This window comes from Rhinatrema bivittatum, chromosome 12 (genome assembly GCF_901001135.1).
Source record: "Rhinatrema bivittatum chromosome 12, aRhiBiv1.1, whole genome shotgun sequence".
NCBI classification, from domain to species: domain Eukaryota; kingdom Metazoa; phylum Chordata; class Amphibia; order Gymnophiona; family Rhinatrematidae; genus Rhinatrema; species Rhinatrema bivittatum.
The window spans coordinates 29,748,045-29,775,050 of record NC_042626.1 but is presented as its reverse complement, the minus strand read 5'-3'; the positions used below and the strand labels follow the sequence as shown (position 1 = coordinate 29,775,050).

The 27,006-nt window shown below is 46.9% G+C and overlaps 1 protein-coding gene across 5 annotated transcripts in view; it reads left to right on the top strand.

The window, feature by feature from the left end:
* The window catches only part of DIXDC1 (DIX domain containing 1), a 100,685-nt gene that overhangs the window by 10,524 nt on the left and 63,155 nt on the right, over positions 1-27,006 (top strand). For 2 of the 5 annotated variants that reach the window (XM_029572390.1, XM_029572389.1), the window contains exons 1-4: positions 1,083-1,308; positions 17,999-18,128; positions 23,095-23,220; positions 26,432-26,681. In XM_029572390.1, coding sequence (XP_029428250.1) covers positions 1,246-1,308; positions 17,999-18,128; positions 23,095-23,220; positions 26,432-26,681 — 569 coding nt within the window. In that variant the 5' untranslated portion in view covers positions 1,083-1,245. Of the gene's footprint in view, positions 1-1,073; positions 1,309-17,998; positions 18,129-23,094; positions 23,221-26,431; positions 26,682-27,006 lie in introns of those variants that run through there. The other 3 variants (XM_029572393.1, XM_029572391.1, XM_029572392.1) reach the window with 3 other exon arrangements.

Sequence of the window (27,006 nt, the reverse complement as noted above, 5' to 3'; positions counted from 1 at the left end):
GGTTATAACTTACACATATACATCTATATCTGTATGTCCTAAGGAATATTACATTTGTAACAGACCCTCTGATTGGTTCCCAGAAGATCACATGACTAATGGTTCAGCACGACGACATCCTCACAGGGCTCTTCCTTGTGACTTCTCAGGATTCCTCTCGGGAAGCCAATGCAGGCTTATCTTTTAGTTTTATGGCCCGAAAATATGGCTCCCCCCCCCCCCCCACAAGAGGGCGCCCTAATAATGTAAGGTGAACAAGGAAATAAAATAGCGAAAGCCAGAAGCTGACTGCACTGCATTTTGGATCGGGCTTTCATCCCATTCAGTGCTTTGAGAGGCACTGGGCAAGGCATGATTTCATGTTTGGGAGAAAACGTGTGCTAAAATAAACTGTCCATCATCAGCAAAACCTAAGTCTTGCATACACACATTTTCAGGATTATCTTTGACAAATATGCATGAGGTAGATTTGCATACATTGCAGACCTGGTGTATGTAACTTATCTCATGCATATTCATAGTGGCTAGCCAGAAAACCAGACTGCTTAAAGTGTGCCTCCTGGACGGGGCTGGGAAACACGGACCTAAATATTTAAGAGCCAGTATTGTAAATCTGCAACCCTTCACCGTAAGTGCAAACCAAGGCATTTAGGAAGATATAACTTCTAGTGACACTTTTTCCCCATGCAATGGACAAGAATTTATCAGCTTTGCAATACTAAAATTTTATCGTTGTTCTCTCCTCCACCCCCGCCCCCCCCCAGCAGTGCCCATGACTAATAATATGCCCTTCTCCGCTGTTTCTGCCCCTCCACCCTTCTCAGGGTCGGCACAAAAGTTACAGTGTTTGCTGCGAAGGAACATTAGCACAGGGGCAGCTTGCAAAGTGATGAGAGGGCAGAGCTCTGAATGAGTTGCATATGTTTCCTCCTGTCCCTCCATCCTGTGTAAGCTGAGCTGTTGCTGTGGTTACAGGGTGACATCCAGGAGGCTGCTACACCGGGGAGGGGATGCGCTCTGGGCATGCGCATGGCTGCGCCTTCACTTCTGCAAGTGTCCTGTTTCTGATAACGGGGCGCCGGGTTTGTTTGGGGAGCGTGAGAAAAAAAAAAAAAAAAGCCTCCCTGTCACAATTGAGAACTCCTTCGGCTTTGGACAAGAGGAGGACGCCCAGCATAGTTTGCCCTCGGGAGGCGAAGAGATTCACATTTTGGAAAGAGCTCGGCTTCTTTGGCGGAGTTTCGAATGATGCTCGCCTGCTTGGACAGAGGAAATGTGCTGGAGATACTGCAGGAAGGCTTCCCCGAGGTAAATGCAAAAAGGTCTCAGCCCCCGGCTCTTCGCACGGGATGCAGAAGGAGCTGGTTGGGGTGCTCGCAATCGTACCTTGAGGGTTCCTGAAACGTGTCGGTTTTTTGAGTGAAGTTATTATTGCAGGTAGCTGCACATGAGTGTAGTCCGGGAGAAGCCTGCAGTAAAGACAAGGCAGACTGAAAGTTAGTTTCGGGGAGGGGGAGTGGGGTAGAAAATCAGCTTTTGATTATTTTCTGCCTTGCATCAGTGAGTGGTGGATTTCTGTGAGAGATATTGAGCGTCTGACGGTTTTGTCGTAAAAGAAAATCCTCCAGTCATTTTAAGTGGCAGAAGCAGACTTAGCTTTCTCCCACGTAGGTCCAAGAAATTTGACTTCATACTTTTTACCAACCCAGTGAGTTTTTTTCGTTGGTTTAACTCCCTTTAGTGATCTGAAGAATCATCCTGAGAGATCAGGAGGCAGTGGGCGTCATCACCCTGTCATTGCCTGCCCCAACAGCTGGGTACCTTGAGCCAACTGACTGTAGAGCTTCCAGGACAGGTTGGAAAGCCCTTACAAATGTGCAGGTGGCTTTCCCTAAGACATAAGATCTTGCAGAGGCACATTTGAATTTTGGGAACTGGGGACACAAACGCTGTTACCCGTTAATGGGATTTGTTTACAAATGTCCTGCTTTCTTTGCTGACATAATACCGCCCCCCCTCCCCCGTCCCGCCTGTCCCCTCCCCTTGATGGGCACTTTGTATTGGTGCAGTGATGTTATGTGAGTTAGAACAAGATGGTGACCCAATTCTACCTTTTCCAGCCACGTGCAAGTACTTGGAGTGAGCGATATTTTACAGTATTACTGATAACCTTTAGCTCTCAAATAGAAGCCAGGCACATTATTATTCCATAAGAGGATTTATTATTTTTTTTTGTACAGCGCTTGCACGTGTGGCAACCTTAAGTTATAAACACTCTGGTTTGGCTTGCACAGTCTTCCTGCTGACCACTATCACAGTACTTGCAACCATTATAGGGAGGGATTGTGTAAGAGGAGTTAATGCCCTTGTGAGCTGACATGTTTGAAATCACCAGTGCCCTCCCAAGAAGGAGAGCTGTGCCAATGCATAGTATATGGTGTAACAAGTATTGATTTTATAAACAGATCTGTGCTTCCCCCTGTACAGAACACCTGTACTCAGGACCATCGCTGGGCCACTTGGTACCCTGGGCAGTCTGTGGGAGGGGCAGGGGGTCACCTTTAATGGTGTGGCCAGCAGGAGGGGGGGCCCCCTCTTCTGATGGCCCCCCTTCTGAAAATACGGCCATGCAGAAAGTTGTTTCTGCGCTTGCTGTAGTAACAGCAGCGGCAGCTTGGCGCTCCCAGCAGCTGCCCGTCTCGCCCACCCCTACCAACAGCCCTGTCTATACCAAAGCCGCCTCCTGTCACTGGTAAGTTAATACCAATAAGGAACTTGTTTATTCTATGATGGCATGGTTGCCAGTCAGCAGGCTGTAAAGGTATCGGAAAGCATGGCTTCCCAAACTATAACTGAGAGCCTGTCCCTTAAGCTGGAAAAATAAATCAAATCTTGCTGCCTTTTACAGCTTTAATGCTTTATAAATAAGAACATGAGAATTGTCATACTGGGTCCATCAAGCTCAGTATCCTGTTTACAACAGTGGCCAAATCAGGTCACAAGTACCTGGCAGGATCCCAAACAGTAGATGGATCCCATGCTGCTAACGCCCAGGGATAAGTAATGGCTTTTCCCAACAGGTTAATCATTTATGGATTTCTCCAAGAGCTTGTCCAAACTGTTTTTAATCCCAGCTATGCTTGCTGCCTTTACCACATCCTCTGGCAATAAAGCCCAGAGCTTCATTATGCGTTGAGTGAAAAAGAATTGGCTATGATGTGTTTTAAATGTGCTACTTCCTAACTTATGTAGTGTCTTCTAATTTTTGTATTGTATGAAAGAGTAAATTCACATTCACTTGTTCAGTTCCACTGTAGGTTTAAATAATTTCAAAACTGCAGGCTTACTAGCTTGCTTTTGTACCTGATGAGGCCTTTATCTGAACCCAACTGCAAATCCTCAGAGATGCCACCAAACCAGGGCAGACCCATTCAAGCTTTGGTCCTCGGGTTGGCCACAGATCCATTTATATATATATATATATATATATATTTTTTTTTTTTTTGGAAAAGCACTACATTCAGATAAACCTAATTTATTTCAGAGGCATGCAAATACATCTGATGAATATTCATTTTGGATATCCTGAAATGCAGGCCAGTTTGCAGCCTTGGACCAGCCTTGGCTCTCTCCGTAACGGGGCACAGACTCACAGAAGCAACTTGAAAGCAGCACAGCTGCTTACTTGCTCGATTTCTAAATACCATTATTTCTTCTTTCTTATCCAATCACAACTTATATCTCCCATTTTCACACTTTTAAAATAAAGTGCACAAATTATGTCTCCTGACAACATTAAATATTCACAACTGAAATGATGTGGCAATCATTTTTGTGGGCAGTTTTCATTGGGGCAAAGATCTTGTGGGCTTTGCACCTCTTATCAGAGTGAAAGGAGGAGCATCCTTGTGCTGTGTAACTTGCTGCAGATTAAAAGTATGGGGAATCACTTGCACCTGCCCTTTTCTGTGGATAGAATTTTAGAAACGTACCATATTTATTTTATATGATGCTTTTTGACACTTCAAAGCAGATTACATTCAGGTACTATAAGCAGAGGGTAAAGTGACTTGCCCAAGGTCATAAGGAGTGACAGTGGGATTTGAACCCTAGCTTTTGTGCTACTCTAACCATTAGCCTACTCCTCCACTCCACATCATAAGACCTATCTAGTCTGTCTATCCACACTGAATCAGCTTTACACTCACAACCACTCCCTCAGCAATCCCCTGTGTTTGTCCCATGCTTTCTTGAATTCAGATACTGTCCTTGTCTCCACTACCTCCACAGGGCTGCTGTTGCGTGCATGCACTACTCTCTCTTTAAAGAAACATTTCCTTAGATTACTCCTTTCATCCTTATCCTATGACCCCTCCCTCTAGACTCTTAAACTCGAGCCTCCTTTCCTTTGAAAGAGGCTCATCTTCTGTGCTTGGAAACCTTTGAGATATTTGACAGTCTCTATCATATCTCCCCTATCTCGCCTTTCCTCTAGATCTTTAAGTCTATCCCCATATGCTTTAGAATGAAGATCACTAATAATTTTAGTAGCCACCCTCTAGACTAACTCTAGTTTATATCCTTTCAAAGGTATGATCTCCAGAATTATAACAGTCATGCAAATGAGGTCCCACCAGGGACTTATACAAGGGCAATATCAGCTCCCCTTTTCTGCTGACCATTCCTCTCCCTATGCAGCCAAGCATCTTTCTGGCTTTTCCCGTCATTTTATCCACCTGTTTGGCCACCTTAAGATCATCAATGACAATTATCCCCAGATCCCACTCTTCCTTTGTGCATAGAAGAATTTCATCTCTAATACCGCACCTCTCACTTGGGTTTTTGTACCTAAATGCATCACTCTGCATTTTTTAGCATTAAAGTTTAGCTGCCGGACTTTAAACCATTCCTTGAACTTCACCCTCATGTTTTCCATACCTTCCTGGCAGTCTACCCTGTTGCAGATTTTGATATAATTGGCAAAAGGACAAACCTTTCCTGACAATCCTTCCGCAGTGTTGCTCATGAAAATGTTGACCAGAACCGGTCCAAGGAGTGATTCCCGCAGCACGCTGCTAGTAACGACCCCCTCCTCAGAGTGAACTCCATTTACCACTATCCTTTGTCACCTCCCGCTCAGCCACTTTCTGACCCAGTCACTCATGCTAGGTCCCATACCAAGGGTGCTCAGTTTATTTCTAAATCACCTAAGAGTACCTGAATGCAGTCCGCTTTGAAGTGCCTGAAAAGCGGAATATAAATTAAATAAACAAATAAATGTAGAATTGTGTCAAAGGCCTTACTGAAATCCAAGCACATTGCATTTAGCGCTCTTCCTTGATCCAACTCTGTGATCTCCCAGTTAAAGAAATTGATCAGATTCGTCTGACAAGGTCTATCTCTGGCAAAACCACGCTGCCTCAGACCTTGCCATCCATTGGATTTCAGAGCCTGCACTATCCTTTGTTTTAGCAGCGATTCTATTCGTTTGCTCACCACAGAGATCAGATTAACCGGCCTGACGTTCCCGGCCTCCCCCTTACTTCCACTTGTGTGAATAGAAACCACATTCGCCCATCTCCAGTCCGGAATTACTCCCAACTCTAAAGAAGCATTGAAAAGGTCAGGCCCTTGGATGTATCCCATCCGAACCCATCGCTTTATCTACTTTACGTTTAGTTAAGCTCCTCGCGAACACACTGCTCTGAACATCGATTGAGGTTTACCTCACTTCCATTCTTTTATGTGGTCCAGCTCCGGACGATTCCACAGTGAACATCATACACCACTTTTTCCTCATCAGCCTCTACATATTCCTGCCCTTCCCCTCTGAGCCTCACAATGCCGCTTTTACACATTTTTCTATCACTAACATATCCTAAAACGTCTTCTCCCTCCATTTCAGCATATTTGCTATTTTTCCTTCCACTGAAATCTTTGTATTTCTTTCTCCGTTTCCAGGTTTTTTTGTATTTCATGAAAGCTCACCTTTTCTCCCTTACCCTTTTCAGCTTCTTCTTTAGTATACCGTAGCAGCCTTTTTTTTCCTCTTTCTTTACAAAACAGGTTGGCTGTCCTTATAATATCTTCTTTCAGTTTTGCCCACTGCTCTTCTGCTTCCCCTAGATTTTCCTATCCAGGTACTCCCCAGTTTAATGAAGTTAGTTTTCCTGAAGTCTAGGACCCTCGCCTTTGAATAAACCTTCATCTCCTGCGCTCTGATACTGAACCACCTCATCCGGTGATCACTGGATTCAAGATGACATCAGATGGACTGTCCCCATTGGTAAGCACCAGGTCCAGTACTGCCCCCTCCCGTGTGGGTTGCGTTAACAGTTGACGGAAGAGTTCTCCTTGCAGAGAATCCAGGTTCTCCCTGCTTCTAGAAGAAGCTGGGATTTTCCGGTCCACATCCAGCATATTAGCAATAGCACCACTACTTTCATAGCAGGTTTGAAAATATCCTCCATTATATCTCGGTCCATTGCTTCTGCCTGTGATGGAGGTCTGTATATTATGTTCAGTATTTTTACCTTGCTGGTGAAAATATTGAACGCAATTTAAGTTCAGATGCCGCAGGGTGGTATGATGGTCCTTTTTTTTTCTCCAAGAATTGGAAAAGCTGTTAAATGTAAAGATTAACTTGCAAACGTCTTTTGTACTTTACTATTGTCTTGTATGCAGCATTGTTGGACTTTCTATGGGTCTGTATATTATACCCATATAATCAAATGTTCCATTCCCTCTTTTCAGATTAACCCACAGTGCCTCCTCATTACCTTGTAAGTCCTCCAATTCTGTGCTCCTCCCTTCCTTCATACCTGGTCCTTCCTGAATAGACTAGAGCTCAGTATAACTGTATCCCAGTCATGGTTGTCCATGTACCACATCTCCATGAAAGCTACAGCATAAGGGAAATGTGCTTATACCTGTGCTTTATGATGGTCATTCATATTTTTAATATATATGAGTCTTTGGTCACACATCTATTTTTTCAAAGTGAGATTACTATTGGTGTTTCTTTGTGTTATTCTTACACTTTGGGGTTTCATAGTATTGAGTATTATGTCTAGGCCTACCAGCAAATGTAATCCGTCATTTGCAGCTAATTCAAAATACACCTGTGCGTATTTCATCTAATTCTAATTGCCGAGAACATATCACACCTATCCTTTGTTCTTTACATTGGCTCCGTGTATCTTTCTGCATCTAGTACAAAATTCTTACAGTGATTCATAACTTGCTTCATAATAACTCCTCCATTTGGTTATGCACCTGGGTTATAAAGCATCCCTTAGTGTGCTTATACCTGTGCTACATGATTGTTATTCATATTCTTTGATATATATGAGCCTTTGGTCACACATCTGTATTTTCAAAGTGAGGCCTAGATACAAAGCATTGCAATAATTTAGGCCTGTAAGAATTATCGCTTGTAAAACTAAGCAGAAATCATTTGAGTTTAAAAGAGGCTTTAAAAACTTAAGTAAGTGAATCTTGTAAAATGAGGATTTGACAACTGAGGATATATGATAAGTCATTGAAAACTCTGCATCCGATGTTACAGCAGAATTTCGAGCTTTAGGAGTTATGGGAATAGGGTAGCCAGTGAGGTGAGCTTGGTAATGTAGATAAATGCCCAATTTCAGTTTTAGAAGTATTGAATTTTAGGCATTTATGAGATAGCTGAATGTTAACAGATTTAATACAAAGAGTAACAATGGATAAAGTGTTGGATCATGACTTGTTATAGGGAATGAAGAACTGAATATCATTGGTGTAGATTTTGAAATTTACACTCATCCCAAAAAGGAGATGACAGAGTGGGAGTAAATGTATATTAAAAAGCAAAGCTGAAAGAGAGGATCTTTGTTGCTTTTACTTACCTTAGGGTTCTGGCCGCCCATCCTCGATGATCCTAGTTTAAAGCCCTCCCTCCTCAGTAGGTTTTCCAGTCTGTGTTGAAAAACGCTGGGCGCCTTCTTCAGCAGGTAGATCCCATGTCTGCTCAGCAGTCCTTGAAACATCATCCCGTGATCCAGGAAGTGGAAATGCTCTTGTCAACACCATCTATGCAGCCATTCATTCATCTCCAGAATGCGAGCTTCTCTACCTGGCTCTTTATCCTTGACTGGGAGGATGGAGGAGAATACCACCTGGGCACCTGTCTGCTTTACCCTTTGTCCCAGAGCCATCAAGTCACTTTTGATACGATCTGTGTGGTCCCCGGCAGTATCGTTCGTGCCAGCATAGATGAGCAGCATCGGATAGCAGCCAGCAGGCTTGAGGATTTCGGCAGTCTCCCTGTATTATCTTTGAGTTTGGCACCCCGCAGTCAGCACACTTTCTGGGACAACATGTCTGAAAGCGAATGGATGCCTCTGTGCCCCTCAGAAGCGAGTCATCGACTACCACTACCCTCCACCTCCTAGGTGCAGTAGTTGTTGAGCCTCCAGCTTTTGGTTCCTCCTCCTTCTGATGTGGTTTCTCCCCCCTCCAGCTTCCAGGGCTGCATACCATTTCTTCAGCTTGAGGGAACTCAGGGGTCTAGTGGCTGTAGTGCTATGGGTCAGACTGCCTTCTTGTGATTTGATCTCACTGTCCATTGCTTGAGTTTTCCATCTCAAGAGCTTTGCTGGAAAGCAGTGGGGATCATTGCCTTCTCCCTAGCCCCTCAGAAGTGGGTGCACCCCCATTAGCACCCTGGCTTTTGACTCAACGAGGTCTCAGCCGCTCACCGCAGCTGGCCCCTGCCTTGAGGCTGGTAGCCCTTTCCCCACTGCTAGAGTGAACGAGCGAGGGAGTTCATGCCCTTGGCACCCCAGTATCCAGCTAACTTTTATATCTACTCAACATTTGAATATTGGGCCCTTATCTTACTGCAGCGCCATCCTGCTGGGAAAAGAACAGGGGATTCCTCAGCTGTATCCAGCTTCAGCAGTGTTTCTGGGGTTGGTTTTTTTTTTTTGGGTTTTTTTTTCATGAGGTGCTTCAAAAGCGTGGAGGTTCTGTTGAAGTTTAAGTTTAAGCAGTCAAAAAAGAAAAAAATTCCATGCGTGTTTTTCTGGAAGTAAACTAATTCCGAGTAAGCACTGACCAAAAAAACTCTGCAAACTTGCCTAAGGGCTGTGGCCCTTTCCTCCTCATCTGCTGCTGCTCCCTGCTCGCCGGGGCACCATGGGAGAGAGGGGGGGAGGATGTCCCATCCCCTCAGTGCTCCTGAACTGGAGCTCTGAGGGGAGACCCTCCATGCCAGCCTCGGGCACAGGGCTTTAGCAGGTCCAGCGTTAGAACAGTGCTTTAGCGTATGTTGAAATGTTTCCTCGCAGGTCTGCAGCACTGCTGAACAGAGCTGCATCTCTTCAAAGGTAAATATAATTTGTTAAACTGACATTTCTTCTCCTCTCTCTGTTGGGGGGAGGGGGGGGGGAGCTGTCTGTCTCCTCATTAGAGGCACCCTCCCCTGGTGCTGCTCACAGGAGGAGTGAGATTCATCAGGAAGGTCAGAGACCAGCAGGAAACACTGCCATCCACACCACATCTGCAGTGCAAAGAAAAAGCAGTTTGAACTGAAAATGTGGTTGTTGGGGTTTTTTTTTGTTTTTTTTAACTATAGAGTATGTTGCAGTATCCACTGTGCGAGATATCACGAGGCACCCGTGAGGGAACCATTCCTTTATCAGCACAATCATGCACACACCAGTGCCGCCTTGAGATCAGCGCGTTCCCGCATAGTTGCAGATTGAAGGCCGTAGCTACAGTATTTTTGGAAGGAGGAGAGGAACGATTCGATTTTTTTTTTTTTTTAATCTTGGCCTCCGAGCCTAGGTATTGCTGACTGCGCGTGATCCCGGCACGACAAGGTCTATCCAGCAAAGGTTCCGGAGGCCCAGATCACATCTGTCCATTTCTCCATGACTGGTAAAGGCGCTGGCGCCCTACAGCTTCTGACCTTTCGGTGGCTGAAATCTCTCCTGTGCCGGGCATTCAGTGCACTGCTGGTAGCCCTCATTTTATTGAAGTTTCCCCTCTCTATATTTAATCCATTTATCTTTTCATGCCTGGTTGCATTTCCAAGGCGTTTGTGTCCTGGAGAGGAGGGGGTGGGGTGGGGGTGGCTGACTGCGAGCTTGCTGAACCATTGCTAACACTTAGCGACGTGGCTCAGTCACTGTCGGATGATGGGGCAGATGAGGTGCCAAGATAATTTGGTGTGGAAACTGTGCAATTAAGATGTGTCTAGAAGAGAAGGTGCCAGCTCTCTTAATTGTGAGGACCAGAGCCTGATGGGAAAACATCTTATCCTAGTAACAGGGCCTTGCTTGCTGATGAATGAGAATTGGCTGATTCCTTCATTTAGATCTATGGGCCCCAGTAACCAAGCATTTTTTTTTCTTTCTATAGACACAAACTGGGATTAACCCTTTAGTAAATCTGGCCCTGTATCTTTGCTTTTCTGTCTTGCCCACAAAGCCTTTGGCCTTGTTCTTTTCTGGTAGGGCTGTGGAAAGCAACCCTACGCTATTTTCCCCAGATTTCTCCAAGAAGAGATATTAATGGATACTTAAGCTGCCTGTCCCTTCTAATGTGTCAGCACGCAGTTAACCTAAGGCTGAGGGTCTCAACCTTTCCTGGCTACTGCAGCCCCATCAAGAGTTTGAAATGTCTTATGTACCCTCACAAAACTTAAAAATTCACAGCAAACACTGTCTTTACATTTCATGTGATATTCGGGCCTGTATTTCAATTGACATTTAACTGCTAAATGACAAGTCTTGATGTCAAATGCCGATTGGCTTCATTCGGATTGAACCTTGCAGGGAGTGTCCAGGGCCAGATTTAGGAATAGGCAAGATAAGCCATGTGTCTAGGGTGCCAAATTTTGTTGGCGTCCAAAGACTGGAACTCTCCCTGCTGCTCTCTGATTTCCAGGGAGCAAAACCCCTTTCCCTCCAGTCCTCTGCCTAGGAACGCCAAAATCTTAAATCCAGCCCTAGAAGGGATGGTGCTGCTCAGCCATAAGAACATAAGAATTGCCATACGGGTCAGACCAAGGGTCCCTCAAGCCCAGCATCCTGGTTCCAACAGTGGCCAATCCAAGTCACAAGTGCCTGGAAAGTACCCAAACATTAGATCTCAAGCTACTATTGCTTATTAATTAATAGCAGTTTGTGGATTTTTCCTCTAGGAACTTATCCAAACCTTTTTTAAACCCAGTTACACTAACTGCTGTAACCACATCCTCTGGCAATGAATTCCAGAGCTTAACTAATCGCTGAGTGAAAAAGAGTTTTCTTTGATTTGTTTTAAATGAGCTACTTGCTAACTCGATGGTCCTTCTATTATCTGAGAGAGTAAATTTCCAATTTACATTAACTTTTTAAAGTCCTTTCATGATTTTGTAGACTTCTATCCTTTCGGCCCCTCAGCTGTCTCTTCTGCAAACTGAACAGCCATACTGTGCCCTCCAGCTACTGCTGAGGTAGCTGGAGGGCACATTTATTCCGGTCCTTTATGGTCTCTTCCTGACAAATTGGCACCAGTTGGAAGCTTGGGGAAGAAATGGAAGAAGCTGTGGCAGGGGTGGAAGAGTTTACATGGTTTATTTTAGGGAGATGGGTGTGGGGGCAAATATTGGAAGCAGACGTTTCTCTGGCCATCTTACATCTCCCCACATCCCAAAAAAACAGATGGCAAAAATACTTGATGGTGTATCCTAGGTAAGAGTGCAGGGATCACTGAGTGCAGCAAGGCTGGCTCTTCTTGCCCTGGGGCATGTGGCTGTCTTCTGCCCCCCCCCCCCCCCCCACAGGCTTCCAGGTAGCCCTGAGGGGGGCGCACATGTGCCTGTGGTTGAGAGCCACTAATCAATCCGTGGGAGCTTCACTCTGGCAATTTGACATGACAGCGAAAGCTCACAAAGTTACAACGCTGAAATGTCAATCAGGTTTAACTCGGAACAGGAAGAACGCCCTTCCTATTGTATCTGTTCTCTTGTCCTAATCAATGTCAACCTTTTCCGCTTTGAAAACAGGCTAGCAAAGTAAATTTTGAGCTATTTTTAAACCTCCATAACCCTGTTGCCTGGTGACTCCAGGCAATGTAGGCTCATTAAGAGCCCTACAGTTAAGTCAATAGCAGCAACAGCAGTGAAGAGACGGCACCGGAGTCAGAGGGAGGTGACAAGGCTTTAGATCTGACACAATATTGACTTTAGCAAATATGTTCTCTGTGGCTTAATCCTTCATTGTCTGAGCACTGGTTCATCCATCTCTGATAAACATCCACCCTCCTCTCCCCCCAATCTAAATTCTTTTGAATTTTTAATATAGTTTAGAGGTCTACTAGCTGCATTGGTTCACCAGGAAATTAAATCTTTTCTGGGGCCAACATGAGAATTATCCGGGGAGGAAGACGACCGCGAGCAGGTCTCCAGCGCTCACGGATATGGCCATGGCAGTGCTTAGTAGCCCGTGGTCACGGCTTTGTGTCGTTCCAATTGAAAGCATCACATCCTGCACGATATCCAGTTCTTGAAATATTAGGACCTAATCAAACTGCACTAGCACACCCTCAGTTCCCCAAACGGGGAAGAGTGGCCTAGTGGTTAGAGCAGCAGGCTGAGGGCCCGGGAAGCCAGGGTTCAAAGGTCACTTCTCCCTCTGATGCTTCTTATGACTTTGGGCAAGATGCCTTCGGTACAAATATCAGACCCTGTCTGCTCTGCATTTTCCCCCAGAGACACAAAATGGGACCCAGCCTTTAGTAATTAAGCCCCTTAGATTGTGAGGCCCCTCTGCGGCAGCGTTTGAAAAGGTGAGTAATGAAATCCCACCCAAAAAATCCAAATGACCACAAAGCTGATAAAATGTAAAGATTGTAAATTGGCAATTAATAGTGCGATATGTCCGACCAGGGCTGGACTTCCCTTTAGGCAGAGTAGGCACCTGCCTAGGGTGCATTTGCAAGTCCAAGGTCAGAGAGAGAGGAAGGAGGAAGAGGAGGGATCCTTGATTCTGGCAAGTCTGTGGATGGGACCTCCCCCCCCCCCCCCCCCCCCTCCAACCTCCTCCCCACCACTTCTCACCCTGCCCCTGCAGCATCAGAGGGGGGGACACCCCCTCCCCCCCTCAGCTCCCTTGCATCTTCCAACCCTGGGCCTAGCACAGAGAAGTTTGACAAGGGGACACATTTTTGCAACTCTGTTGACCTACAGCCTTAGAAAATGTTAGAAATGAAATACCCGAATGTGCCAGGGATCTCTTAGCATCTTGGTTTTGACCTTTATTAATTTCACGAGCACAGGCTGCATATGGTAATGACTTGGCCTCATTAAATTGTCATGGTCATGGTGATTTAAAGGGCATTAGCCAAGGCGCCCTGAGTTACTTTCTGCAATAAACTCTTAATTCAATAAATCGCTCTCTCTAGCAAGGTAAGCCGGGCGGAAAGAGTGCGTGCTTTTCATAGGAAGACCTTTTTTTTTTCCCCATCTTCGTAGGCTTCAGTCCTGTGAACGCATTCACTCTTTCATTGTCTTCCTGGGCCGAGTCCTACCTCTCGTTCGGAGAGCTTATCAAAGTGGCTGGCATTTTGTGCTGTAGCCCTTTTCTCATCATGGAAGATGCTAGCGAAGCACATCCGTGCACGCCGGGCCCGGACGAATCTGTTTGTCGGCCCGAGAGCAAAGGTCAAGGCTGAAACACATGTTAAAGGGAAACAGTACTGGCCAGGATTTCGTCAGCGTGGGGGGGGGGGGGGTCATTTTATAACAGACCGTGTAAATTCGTGGGGCTGTTAGATCGCCCAAGTGACACCAGTTTTCAAAGCGGACTTAACGCAGGTAAGTCCGTTTTGAAAGTTATCCCGGCCAAACTACACGCATACAATTATGCCTGCTGCTCGGTGCACATAGTTCTGCCCAGAGAATTTACACGCGTACTTTTTAAAACCAAAGAATAGGTGCGTTAAGTCCCAGCCCCGTCCAGATTCCACCCCCCCATGGAGCGCACATAAAAATACGTGCATGCAGGTAATTTTATGCGTGATTTGGCCGCACGATTTTTAAAGGGCCATGCATACAGTAAAGCACTGTTTTAACCACGATCTTGTACCTTACCTCTGCTTAGCATGCACCAGGATGTCCTGGAACAGTGCTGGGCCATTACCTATTGACGAAATCTTTGCTAGTGGTGAATGTTGTGCCAGGACACGATCACGGCAGGGAAATTTGGACTCGCTGTCGCCCTGGTTTACAGTATGCTAAGCAGCTTTTCTCCCTGTTCTTCTGTGTATTTAATCCAGGTGTGCTGTCTTAAGGCCATTAAATTTTCATGCCTCTTTCTCACTGATAAGCTCAGGATCCAGAGCATCTGGTGACTGGTTTCGTGTGACTGGAAGGCACAGATAGTTACCTGGGGGGGTGTAGCTTTAGATGAATTGAAATGTCCCTTGAGGGTTGAAATAAGTGATTAGTCAAAGTTCATTCTAGAAACATACATTAAAGGGACAGCTACACCTTACAGCGGGAAGGCGGATACCAATTTGACATCTTTTACAGATTACCTTGAATTTTGACCTGGTATCCTAAGCTAGCAGAGAACAAGTATTATTTTTAGGTCCAGTGCTTCCATGGCCCTGGTTAGAATGGGCACTCTTCAGCCATTTCTGTTTGCTGCATGCACAGTGAGTCAAAGATGCCTGCTCTTTGCAAGAAAGCTTACCATGGCGCTCCAGTAGATATTGTTAGTGTGACTGTTGTGAAAGGGAAGTTTGTTTAAATAACCATGGTGAAATTCACCGAATGTAGGGTCTTATATCCGAGGTTGTGGTACTTTTAACTGGACTAACATATAGTATGATTTATCCAGAGATGATGATTTCCTTGAGTTTTGGCAACCATGTAGGACGCATAGGAAGAATGGATATGACCTTTAGATAAACCTTATTGGTGGCAATGCATAAAGGATCCAGTTTGCTCCAAGAGCAGCGTGGCCTCTAGAACTCACTTCTATCCTTGGTCAATCCCAAATGTTAAGGTGGATACTCCAAGAATTCCAAGAAAGCCAGGTGGGGTAGTAAAAGGCACAGACATCTGATAACACCCCCCCCCCCCACCCCCAAATAGCCAAATTCCTCCATATCTCAGAGGTTGGTAGATGCTTACCATCCTTCTGTTTTTAGTTGAAGGCAGACAGAAAATGTCCATCTCTCACCGTGATCCGCTGAGTGGGCATTGCAGAGCAAATCAAAACGTTTTACCTTGTCAGAGTGATTAAAAGTGGTTGGGTGATCATGTGTGTGACCTTGGGGAATGGCTGTGACAGCAGAAGCTGGGAGTGATACAGATTTAGAATCGCTGAGGCACAGCAGGAAGTTTAGTGAAAAGAATGGTAATCCCATCAAAGGACAAATCTGATTATGGTCCTCATGGTGCAGGAGACTTGGTGCTAAATGACAAAAATCCAGGTGCCCCCTTTATTTAGCCTGTTGTACTTCTCTCCACACTGCATTTATACTGTAAACTACAGCCAGCTTTTCTTTCAGGCTGGTGTAGAGCTTTCTCTGCTTTCAGGCCCCCCAAAATATTGGTGTGATGCATGGCATGGGGGTGTGCGCTTGGGGGTAGATTTTCAAATACCGCGAATAGGCGTACTTTTGCTGGCGCATCAGGCACAAGCAAAAGTACGCGGGATTTTAGTAGATACGCGCGTAGCCGCGCGTATCCGCTAAAATCCTGGATCGGCGCGCGCAAGGCTATCGATTTTGTATAGCCGGCGTGCGCCGAGCCGCGCAGCCTACCCCAGTTCCCTCCGAGGCCGCTCCGAAATTGGAGCGGCCTCGGAGGGAATCCTCTAACGCCCTCCCCTCACCTTCCCCTCCCTTCCTCTACCTAACCCACCCGCCCGGCCCTGTCTAAACCCCCCCCTTACCTTTGTCGGGGGATTTACGCCTCCCAGAGGGAGGCGTAAATCCCCGCGCGCCAGCGGGCCTCTTGCGTGCCGGGACGCGACCTGGGGGCGGGTACGGAGGGCGCGGCCACGCCCCCGGATCGCCCCGGGCCGTAACCACGCCCCCGGGCCCGCCCCCGGAACGCTCCGGACACGCCCCGAAAATGCCGCGCGGTTCGGGCCCACCCCGACACGCCCCCGACACGCCCCCTCGCCAAACCCTGGGACTTACGCGAGTCCCAGGGCTCTGCGCGCGCCGGTAGGCCTATGTAAAATAGGCTCACCGGCGCGCAGGGCCCTGCTCGCCTAAATCCGCCCGGATTTAGGCGGATTTAGGCGAGCAGGGCTCTGAAAATCCGCCCCACCGTGTTGTGTCGAGGCCTGTGCCGACAGCAGGGGGAATGCACCCTGAAGCGGGACAGACTGGAGCCTCACCTATACCAGCCGCCTCCCTCGCAGGTTGAGCCTTTGCGTTCTGGCGGCCAGCACGGATTAGGTGGGTCCCTAGGGGCGATGGAGAGAGAACAAGAATCGAAGGACAGGCAGCAGACGGGAGATACCAGGGGCAGGCTAGGAATCGAGGTGGGTGGCAAGCAAGCATAGTCAGGTACAAGGCAAGAATCAGGTCCAGGAGGCAGGCAAACGTGGTCAGGTCCAAGGTCAAGGTCAGTACCAGGAGAACAGGCCAAAGAAGGACAAGGATCCACAGAAAGACACTAAGCAAGGCTAGCATGATAAAGCTGGATGAGACAAGCTGGGCAAGGAAAGGCTGTTGCTTGAATATCCAGCCTCCCAGATCCCTGTGGCCTTGTTGGATGGTACCCAGCCTCCACCAGCCTGCCCACATGGACATTGTTGATGGTCACCTCCTGCAGTAGATCACTAAGAGGGTGTTCCTTATGTAAAAAACAGTATTTCTCAAGCCGGTCCTGGTGCTCCCTCTAGGCCAGCCTAGATTTCAGGGTATCCATCATGAATATGCATGAGAGAGATTTGCATGCGCTTCCTCCGTTGTATTTGGATCTATCTCGTGCACATTTATGATGGAGATCCTGGAAACCAGACTGGCTGTGGGAAGGTGGGTACAATCCAGGACCGGTTTGAGAATCACTGCTGTAAAGGAGCAGAACTGAAAGGCTAACACAAGATTTGGGTGCTCTGCTACCTAACAAAGCAAAACAAAATATATAACTATTATTCCAAGAGATCCCGCTCTTTCAGAGCGCCCATTCTAGCATGCTTTAACACTGATGTACACAGGCTGGAGAGGGTACATGATACCAGTTGGGTTGTAACTAATGAAAAATAGTTAGCAGGTAGTGTGTGCATTTGTAGTAACACTTGATGATGACCTTTCTTTTGGTAATAAAATTATTGGTTTAAACTGGAATCTTAGTACTGGCAAGAGAATAATCAAAAGACCTTGTAGTGCAGGAGCTTCTCAGACCTCAAAGGTCCCTTCTAGAGGATGTTCTGTCGCCAATCTGGTCCCAGAGTAGACTGGGTACTTTTGAAGGCCGAAACCCTCAAATAATATGCATAGATTTTTATCGGACATGAGCTCTTGGGGACTTCAGGCTTCCCCACTTCAGATGACCTGTGACCCTAAAAATGTATGAATAACATCTGTGCATAACTGTTTTTTCTTTTTATGAGCTTGGATCGATGGACAATATCACACCCTTCAAAGCAGCCTGTTCATTCGTTTGCTTGTACAAACATTAATATCTCGATGTAATCAATTACAACTTTCATCTAACACAGCAGCACAATTAAAGTATTAAGAAGCTCACTAGCAGACACTAATCCAAAATACACATTAGCACCTGCTAAGGCTTAAATATTAATGTCACGGCTATGGAATATAGTTTTCAAAAGGCATATTCTATACAGTGATGAGTTTTTGCAAGAAAGTAGAAAGTTTTAGGAAAGTAGAAAGTTTTATTTATCTGGGCTACCAGATGCCCTTTGTGAAAGTATTATTGCAAAAGTCTGCTTTCATTGTGTTCTTCTGGACGTGTAAACCTTTGAACCTTTCTGCTCCACAGCAGCAGCTGCAGACCTACGTGGCGTGGGTGAACTCCCAGCTGAAGAAGAAGCCAGGTGCGAGGCCGGTGCAGGACTTGAGGCAGGATCTGCATGACGGGGTTGTCCTGGCACACCTCGTCGAGATTGTGGGTCAGTAGTGCTGCCTTTGCCTTAGGGTTGTTGGGTCTCTCTTTGCCACATTGGCCAGCTGGTCCCAAGTGGCAGAAGGTTTGGAGGGGCTGTCAACCATGTCCACGAAATGTTGAACCGTTCCTGGTTTTTGGTCTTCTGAGATCTCTGCCCCTAAACGCTTTGTCACTTTCAGAGCAAGACTGGAAATCCCAGACTGTTTAGGTTCCTGACAAATCCCTGGCACTGTTTGCGAGTTTCCGTGGTGGCACGAAAGGCAAGGTGTATTGGTGCTGGAGAGGTCCCAAAGTAAAGCGGCAACACAGAAAAGGCTGCAGATGAAACCAAATATTTCTAGTAGGGGGTTCTAAGGGTGATTTTCAAACCATTTTCCCAGGTAAACTGGCCCCTCTGAAAATTGCCCTCCCCCCATACGGTTGAACGTACACGCAGGGTTCCATAACATGACAGAGCAATGGGGCTTATTCTAGAGGTTGGGGGATTTTGTGGGGGGAAGGGGGGGGGCATGTTTTGGGCAGGGTTGGAAAACAACACCCGTAGATTGGATTTTCAATCTATGTTGTGCTGTTTCCCAGTGAAAATCTGCCCGCAGAAAGAGACGGTGTCAAGCCCCCAGGTCCTTCATGCCTGTTATCAGCTTTCAGAGGGAAACCAGATGCATACTCCCCCTTTGAAAATTAGGTACGAGATCTGCAGCACTTTGTGTTCCGCTGGGGGTAAAGAGCATTGCCGTGGTCAGCGGGCTGGGATTGCCACCTGTTCCATGTCACAAGAAACAGTGTGAATCCAGTCCTGGTGTGACCCTGTTGCATGCAGTTCTGATTGCCCCCAGGTAAATCAATGGGACTATCGGAACTACAGGTCCCCGCATGCAGTGAGGCAAAACCAGAACTGGCTTAGCCTGTTCCTTAGGAAATGGAGCCAGGGTGGTGATCCTACAGTGGGCACAGTTTAGGTTAGCAGAGCAGAACATTTGCCCCGAAGGAAAGAGAAAATAAGTTCCACGTCAGTTAGGTACGTGGATTCATTTGTTGTTATTTTTCTGGTAAGAATTTGAATATTCCAGGTTGCGTTCGACGCTGATGTTTAATTTTAGCAAACCCCAGGGACTTTGTTCGGTCTGGTGGGGGTGCAGCACTTTAGGAAATCCCGCAGTGACCCTGGCAACATGCATTGCAGTGGCCGGGAACATACGAGACCCTTAAAGGGGCAGGTGCCCCCAAGTTCACGCCTACCCTCCCCCTGTCCCCAAATATAAGCTTCTTCCCCGTCCACACCCTGGCATAATCCCCAACCCTTGAGGGCCCCTCTCGGTATCCTGAAGTCTTGAAGTATAGTTCACTTTCAAAGGGATAATATGGATTCCGACGTTTATCACAATCTGCTTTACTCTGTTTTAATATTAATGAGTTCCCTGCATATACCCAGATCAGTCCAGACTCCTGGGTTTTAGTAAATAGTAAATAGACCTCCAAATGAGTAGTAAGGTATCACAAGGCTGGCAAAGGGAATACAGTGAAAGTAATACTATAATAATAATTATTATTATAATAACACAATGTTAAACATCAAAACTTTGTTAACCTCGAAACTTTGTAAACCGTTGTGATGGCAATAACCGAACAACGGTATATAAAACTCGATAGATAAATAAATAGATAAATAAATAAATTGGTTATATAGTGCCCTAGTACATGGTGTTGCACTAACCATAGTTTCTTTCATGCAAGCTGGATCCTAGAGCATTTTGCAAATAGATAGAAGGCGCTGCCACCTCTTAAGGTAAAATGCACCTTGCTGTGAAATGGGCATGGGGAAGAGAGAGAGAGGGGGGGGGGGGGGGAGTTAGCAGAGGTCCAGGTGGGCTCTGCCGCTTGCTGAAGCTCGCACAGCAAGCGGTACTGTTGCGGTGTCCCAGCTTTGTGCTGCCCCGTGACCGAGGCCGTGCTCTCGGTGAATGACAACCACCGCACCACAGCTGCCCCTCGGCTTGCAGTGCAGACAGAGAAGTGCCCTGTCGGGACTAGAGCAGCCCAATGCACACGAAATGAATCGTCTGGGAAGCATTCATCCTGCCAGAGGGCAGACTCTGTGCTGCATATTCCAGTGCTGTTTCCCCTCATCAACCCTGACCTTTTGCAATCCAGATTAAGGCAGGAGCCGCGTATTCTGCCAGCAGTCTTGTCACAACGCACTGCTATGTGTGTAATCACAACATCCACCAGAGCAAACCGTGCCAGGTGCTGAGCGGTGTTTCGGCAGGGGCTGAGGGGTTTAAGTGTGGTTGAACCATAACAGGGGTGAGCGGCGCTCACAGTATTTTCCATGCTGGTGTTCAAAAGAGCATCCCAGGTGCTCGGCTGGGCTCCCAGTGGCAGTTTCCTGTATTGGCACCCATAAGCCTGTTAAGCTCGCACGCCAGCACGGTGCATGACTGTTTTAAATAAAGCCTCTCCTGTAAGCACATCACCTTTGCAGAAGGAACGAAAACGCTGGATATAGTCTCTCTCTCTCTCTCTCTCTTACAGGCCAATGCAATATCGGATGCTGAGGTCAGCGCGTGCCACTTAACGCGCGTTTTGGACGCGCTAGATTTACGCCCGATGCAATACAGAGATTAGTGCATCCAAAACGCTCATCCAATCGAGCGTGTAGCTAATAACGCTCATCACATGCAAATTCCATGTAGATGAGGCTATTAGCTATTACCCTGCGATGCCAAAGATTGCTGCGTGGCCAAGGTGCCCATTTTATGTAATGCCTGCTTGGGAGCAGACGTTAAAGCATGCCTCCTCAAGGGCTTACAGCAAACCCCCCCAAAATTCTGCTTTCTGTGATTCCTCGTATTAGTATCGTCGCAATACTAAATAGGAGAAACCACAGAAAGCGGAATCACGCCATGCTCAAGGGCTCAATAAAAAAAACAAAATCCAGCTTTCTGTGGTTCCTCCTATTAGTATCCTAGCAGTACAGGAGGAGGAACTACAGAAATCAGCATCCCCAAGTTCTGGCCCGATTGAAGGAGTGAAGAAATTAATATTAAGTGTCGGGCATTTAATGTTCACATATTCACTCCTTCACTTACTGCTGATTGGTCCATTCTCTGTCACATGTCAGTGAAAAGGACCAATTGGGAACAGCCCTGCAGGGGTGGGGTGGGGAGGGAGCTCTGGCCAGGCTGTTGTGAACGCACAGCCACTCTCTTGGGCGCCCGATGCAGAGCGCCAGGGACCCACAAGTTATCCATTGCCCGTCCCTTTTAGAGCGGCAGCTCATTTGCCTATTGCATCGAGCAAACCGGAGAGGTGGATGTGCGCGCGTTCAAAAAATGCGCGGCCAGTTTGGACGCACGGTTTTTAATGCAATGATATTGCATCGTCCTGTTAGTAGTAGTTATTTGTTTTCATTTTGGTTCATGAGTACCTAGGACAATTAGCAGGGAATTCGATAGGTAAATTCATACAAAGAAAGTTTAACATATGCTGGACTAATCACGACAAAGAGAACCGCGGAAGACAAAGGGCTGGCTCTTCCCCAGAACATGAAAATGTTTTGACAGGTACATTTCAGTGGTTCACCTTACTGCAGCTTTGCACGTCTGTGCGTAAACCTGCACAAAAGGACACGATTTTCAAAGAGAAGGTGTTTGCATGGATTGGGTTTGTGCATGTGTGGCTAAATGTACATGCATAGCTGTAGCCGCTGGCAAACAATGGCATGAATAATACACAATGTCGACATGCCGGCTCCAAGCCTGCATTTTTAAGATCGTTAAGTTCCTTGCATAGGTTCATAACGTGCCCCCCAAAACGCCTCGTTTTTATGTGGTGAATGTACGCATGCTGTGAATGTATGTGCATAGCGTTGGGGGTGTGTGTCTGAAAATCCACTTAAGCACGTTCGGTCATGCAGTGTGCCCAGTGAAAACTGCCCTTTCATTTTTCGTTCTGTATTTCTTTCTTTCTTTTCATTTAATTATGTTTCTTTTTCAGTGTGCGCTAAATGTATTTAAACCATGCTGATTTCTTATAGCACCTGCTCAATTGTTTTTAGCCTGCACTGCATATCTTTGCTTTTTCACGTGACTTCTGACTGCCTGGGACCCAAGCAACCGATTCTGGTGGTGTTGGCAGGTCCTTTTCCAACAGTGGCACATCCCTGCAGTCTGTCTGTAAAATTCCTTATTTCATGCGTTATAGGTTTCATTTAAGCTTTAGCAAAGGCTCCCCTAAACAGTAAGCACTGAGGTCTAGCAGTGGCCCGGCCTGGACTTCTGCAGGAGAGGACACATTCAGGTTTGAAAGCTGCTAGAGGCGAAGACGGCAGTGAGCTCCCCAGACTGACTGTGCCCGGCTATCCTGCAGCACTCATTGCCACCGAATGGCGGGGTGGCGAATAGCGTAACCGGCTTCAAAAGGGGGGGGTGGGGGGCTGGGGAAACTTTATGGACAACAGATCAGTAGCAGAATGAGGGGCACCATTAGATGGGGAGGGGTTTCAGGGGAAAATTCCAGAGAGGCGAAAAGGAAGAGAGGGGAAGGTAGCCGGCTTTTCTGATGAGGGCTGAAGATGGATAAAGGCGCAATCGGGGGGAAGGGAAGTGGGAGAAGCCGCTGCAAAATCTCAGGGCTTAGGTTAATGCTTTTCCATCCGCCCCCCCCCCCCTGAGAAGGTCAGCAGAGGAGGAGGAGGAGGCAGCAGCACAGAGGGCAGGCAGAGTACAGACCCTAATGAGGAAGAACTAACCATGACTCCAGCAGTTTTGACCTAGGTCCTCAAGGAGAGGAGGAGGCAGTAAAATTCCCCATGGAGATAAATGCAGTCACACTTTATGGGGAGGGGAACGCAGTCACACGTCACGGTCTACTGAGAGAAGCTCTTGCCATTTAACTATCCCAGGGTGGCAAAATAGGCCTCATGTGAAGGATATAACCACGGGGTCGTTTTTTTTTTTATTCCCACTCAGCTGGTGAAAAACTGAACGGGATTCAGGTCGGTCCCAGCAGCCAGCAGGAAATGAGGGAAAACGTACAGAAAGTGCTGGAGTTTGTGGCTTCCAAAAAGATCCGTATGCACCAGACGTCCGCCAAAGGTGAGCCCCTCGCCCCCCCCCACGTTTACACAGCCTGGTGGTTGCTGGGGTCGAAGGGATGCAGGCGACCGCCACCCCCGGGGTCAGACCCGCACTGTTTTCCTGCTGAGCCAGCCCAGTTCCCCCATCGGACCCTTTTGCTTGCAGTGGCGTTTTGCCCTCTGCAGGCTGGGACGAGCAGATTCTCACTGGCCTTGGAAAACGAACCTGCAACAACCTGTGCCAGTGAGAGCTTTTCTGGGGAGAGGGGGGTTTTCCTCTACCAAAAAAGCAGGTTTCTACAGAATACCACAGAGAAGATGAGAGATACGAATGACAGTTTTAGTTTGTCCATTTCCCAGTTGGGCCGAGAGCGGTGCTGGAACCCAACTCACTAGAATAGGTTATGGGAACCGATACCTGATCTGACCAAAGGCTTTGCCCTCAGGTTGTGCCGATGAGAAAATGCTTTTTTTTAAAAAACACATTTGGTGATTAGCGTGGCTAACTGGCGTGCGATCGGCAGAAAGGCTGGCATGGGGAACGGATGCATTTGCTACCCAGTGGGTCTAGACCAGGGGTCGGGAACCCATGGCTCGCGAGCCAGATATGGCTCTTTTGAGGGCTGCATCTGGCTCGCAGACAGTCGCCACACTTTCCCGTTGACGCAGCTGCTCCCCGGTCCTCCTCCGCCCGGGCTTAAAATGCCGGGCGGAACGCGGCAGGACAGCTGGAGTCAGCGGCACCGGCGTGCTCTCTTCTTCCTGCCCCCCCCCCCCCCCCCGCGGCCCGGAAGAGGAGGTGGAGAGTATCGGGTGCGTGCGCGGCAAGAAGAGGCCACGCTAGTGCGATCGGCATCGGCCCGAAGAAAAGAAGACTGCAGTGCGGCTCGGAGGAAAATGAAGAGGTTCAGCCGCGGCCGATGGGACTCCTCCTCCGCGAGGGCTGAAAACGAAGAGGTTAGCGTTGGGAGGAGGCTGCTGCTGCCGCGAGTTCCCGGGGGGGGGAGGAGGGGGGAGAGAGAGTGAATGAACGAGCAAGCATGTGTGTTTGCTCGCTCATTCACTCTCTCTCTCCCCCACCCCGGGAACTCGCGGCAGCAGCAGCCTCCTCCCAACGCTAACCTCTTCGTTTTCAGCCCTCGCGGAGGCGGAGTCCCATCGGCCGCGGCTGAACCTCTTCATTTTCCTCCGAGCCGCGCTGCAGTCTTCTTTTCTTCGGGCCGATGCCGATCGCACTAGCGTGGCCTCTTCTTGCCGCGCACGCACCCGATACTCTCCACTTCCTCTTCCGGGCCGCGGGGGGGGGGCCCTGTGTGTGTGTGTGTGTGTGTGTGTGAGAGAGAGATGCATGTATGTGAATGATTGAGAGCCTGTACATGTGAAAGAGAGTATGTCTGTGATTGAGAGCCTGCCTGTGAGAGAGAGAGAGCATGAATGTAAGTTTACCATTGGGAACCTGTATGTGTAAGTTTGTGTGAAAGAGTATGTGTGTATGATTGAGATCCTTTGTGTGTGAGAGAAATCATGTGTATGTATGATTAAGAGCCTGTGTGTATAAGTAAGAGAGAGATCATGTGTGTCTGTGTGTGATTGAGAGCTGGTTTAGGTGAGGGAGCATGTGAGTATGTGATTGAGAGCCTGTGTGTAAATGAGAGAAAGAGAGGACATGTTTGTAAGCATGTGAATGAGAGTCTGTGTGAGAGAAAAAGACAGCATGTATTTATGTGATTGAAAGCCTGTGTGTGTGTGTAAGCGTGAAAAGATAGACAGCATGTGTGTAAATGTGGAATTAAGAGCCTATATAAGTGAGAGAAAAAACATGTGTATATGTGAGTACTGAGAGCATGTGTGTATAGGTGTGTCATTGAGAGCCAGTGTGAGAGAGAGCGCTGGTATGTGACTGAGAGAGGAGAAAGTTCCAAGCAAACCACCCCACCTCCTGCTAATTCAGAACAATCTCAGGACACCTGGATATCAAACGTTCCCAGGTATGAAGCAAAAAAAATTTTTGTATCCTTATTATTTTTCATTACTGGGTCTTTGTGTCTGCTATTTTGAAATATTTTGTTGGTATCTGGAAATGTTTTATATGAGTTTTTAATTATTGGATATTCCACTCATCAGCTGTTTCAAAATATGTTCTTTTTGTTAGTACAGTTTTACTGCTGATGATTTTATATTTCTTGATTTGTTTTATAAGGATGGGTGATGTTTCTTTTTTCCTTTGTTACACTGCATACAGAGACTCTGGCTTGTTGCAGTTTCCAATTCAGTTTTTTCTGCATGCTTCTTGTTATGCGTTTTGGTCTCTTTATTCTATGTTAGGTGAGGGACAGCACGTGATTCAGGTGAGGTTTTCTGCTGGCGTGTAGTTTCTGGTGTAGGACTCTATAGCAGCCTGACTTGGTCCGTTTTCCTAATAGGAGATGTATTGGTGTCTTAAGGCCTGGTGTAATATTTTCAGAGACTTATTGTACTTTAAAAGTGTGATCTTACATAAAATGCACACATTTACTTGTATTTAGTTTTAAACATATTGTATGGCTCTCATGGAATTACATTTTAAAATATGTGGCGTTTATGGCTCTCTCAGCCAAAAAGGTTCCTGACCCCTGGTCTAGACCAAGTCCTTATTGCACTTCCGTCCGCAGCATCCCAAACGTTTTCGATCAGAGTGGATTGCAATGCTACATGCACAGTAAAATAAACACAAACTATTTCAAAATAAAATTAACAGACAATTATATATATATATATATATTTTTTTTTTTCTTTGAAAGGCCTTCATAACCTTTGTTCAAATTTGCCTAGATTTTTGTAAAAGATTTTCCAGATGCAGCAACCCAACTATCACTGGGGTAGGGAAATGGGCAGACAGTAGTCAGGCTGATGGCTTGGAGCTCCCAACTTACAATTTTGTCCAGGCTGTAGAAAATTTGGATTGATTTGCACAAGGCAGCGGCAGGTTGTTTAATTCTATGCATTGTCAAAGAGTCATGGGGACCGCGAGTGCTCTGCCAGAGCCTGACCTCTGCTGGAACATTGTTCCTCTGCCCGATCATGCAGTACCCGGTGGCCATATCCGGGTGTCCAATGTAGGTACAATAGGAAAGGGCGTTGAGATCCTGTTTGCATGACAAAATGCTATAGAACTGCAACTTGTTTTTTTGTGTAAGCTGATGTCGTTCGTTCCATTTTGCACTTTTTTCGCTTCTGGTGGTACCAAATAGATATAGTAGAAGGAAACCTGAAATCCATCATGAGGTTGATCCTTGCCCTGGCTGCTCACTTCAAACCCAGCTCGGGGAAAGCCGCTGGCCAGAATCCGTCGAGTGCGGCAGGGAAGAAGCGAGCGGCGCCATCAGCCAATCACAGGCCACATTCCACCACCGCCATGGCCCAGGGAGCTGCAGCCGCTCTGGCGGACGTGCGGCAGGATGTGTCCCGGTCGGGGCGAGATGTCTTCCGCTACAGACAGAGGTAAAACAAAGCCCCCTCCCAGTTGTCATCTTGTCCTAGTAACCGATTTTAATATCAGGACTTTCAAAAACTATTATTGATTACCGTTTGTTGCAAGAGTCTAAGCTTAGCTTTCACCTTAAACAATACAATGGCGTCGCATTCAGACTCAGTCTGGCAACGCTGCTAAATATTTTCCCTGGAAGAATTTGTTCAGTAGTTAGAAAAACAAAACCATGTGGCTATTTCCTTTCCTTTCTGTTTATTTTTTCTTTCATTCCTAATTGCTTTTTTTTTTTTTCCTCCCAGATTTCTTGGTAGTTTGCAAGTTCCATCATCCATTACT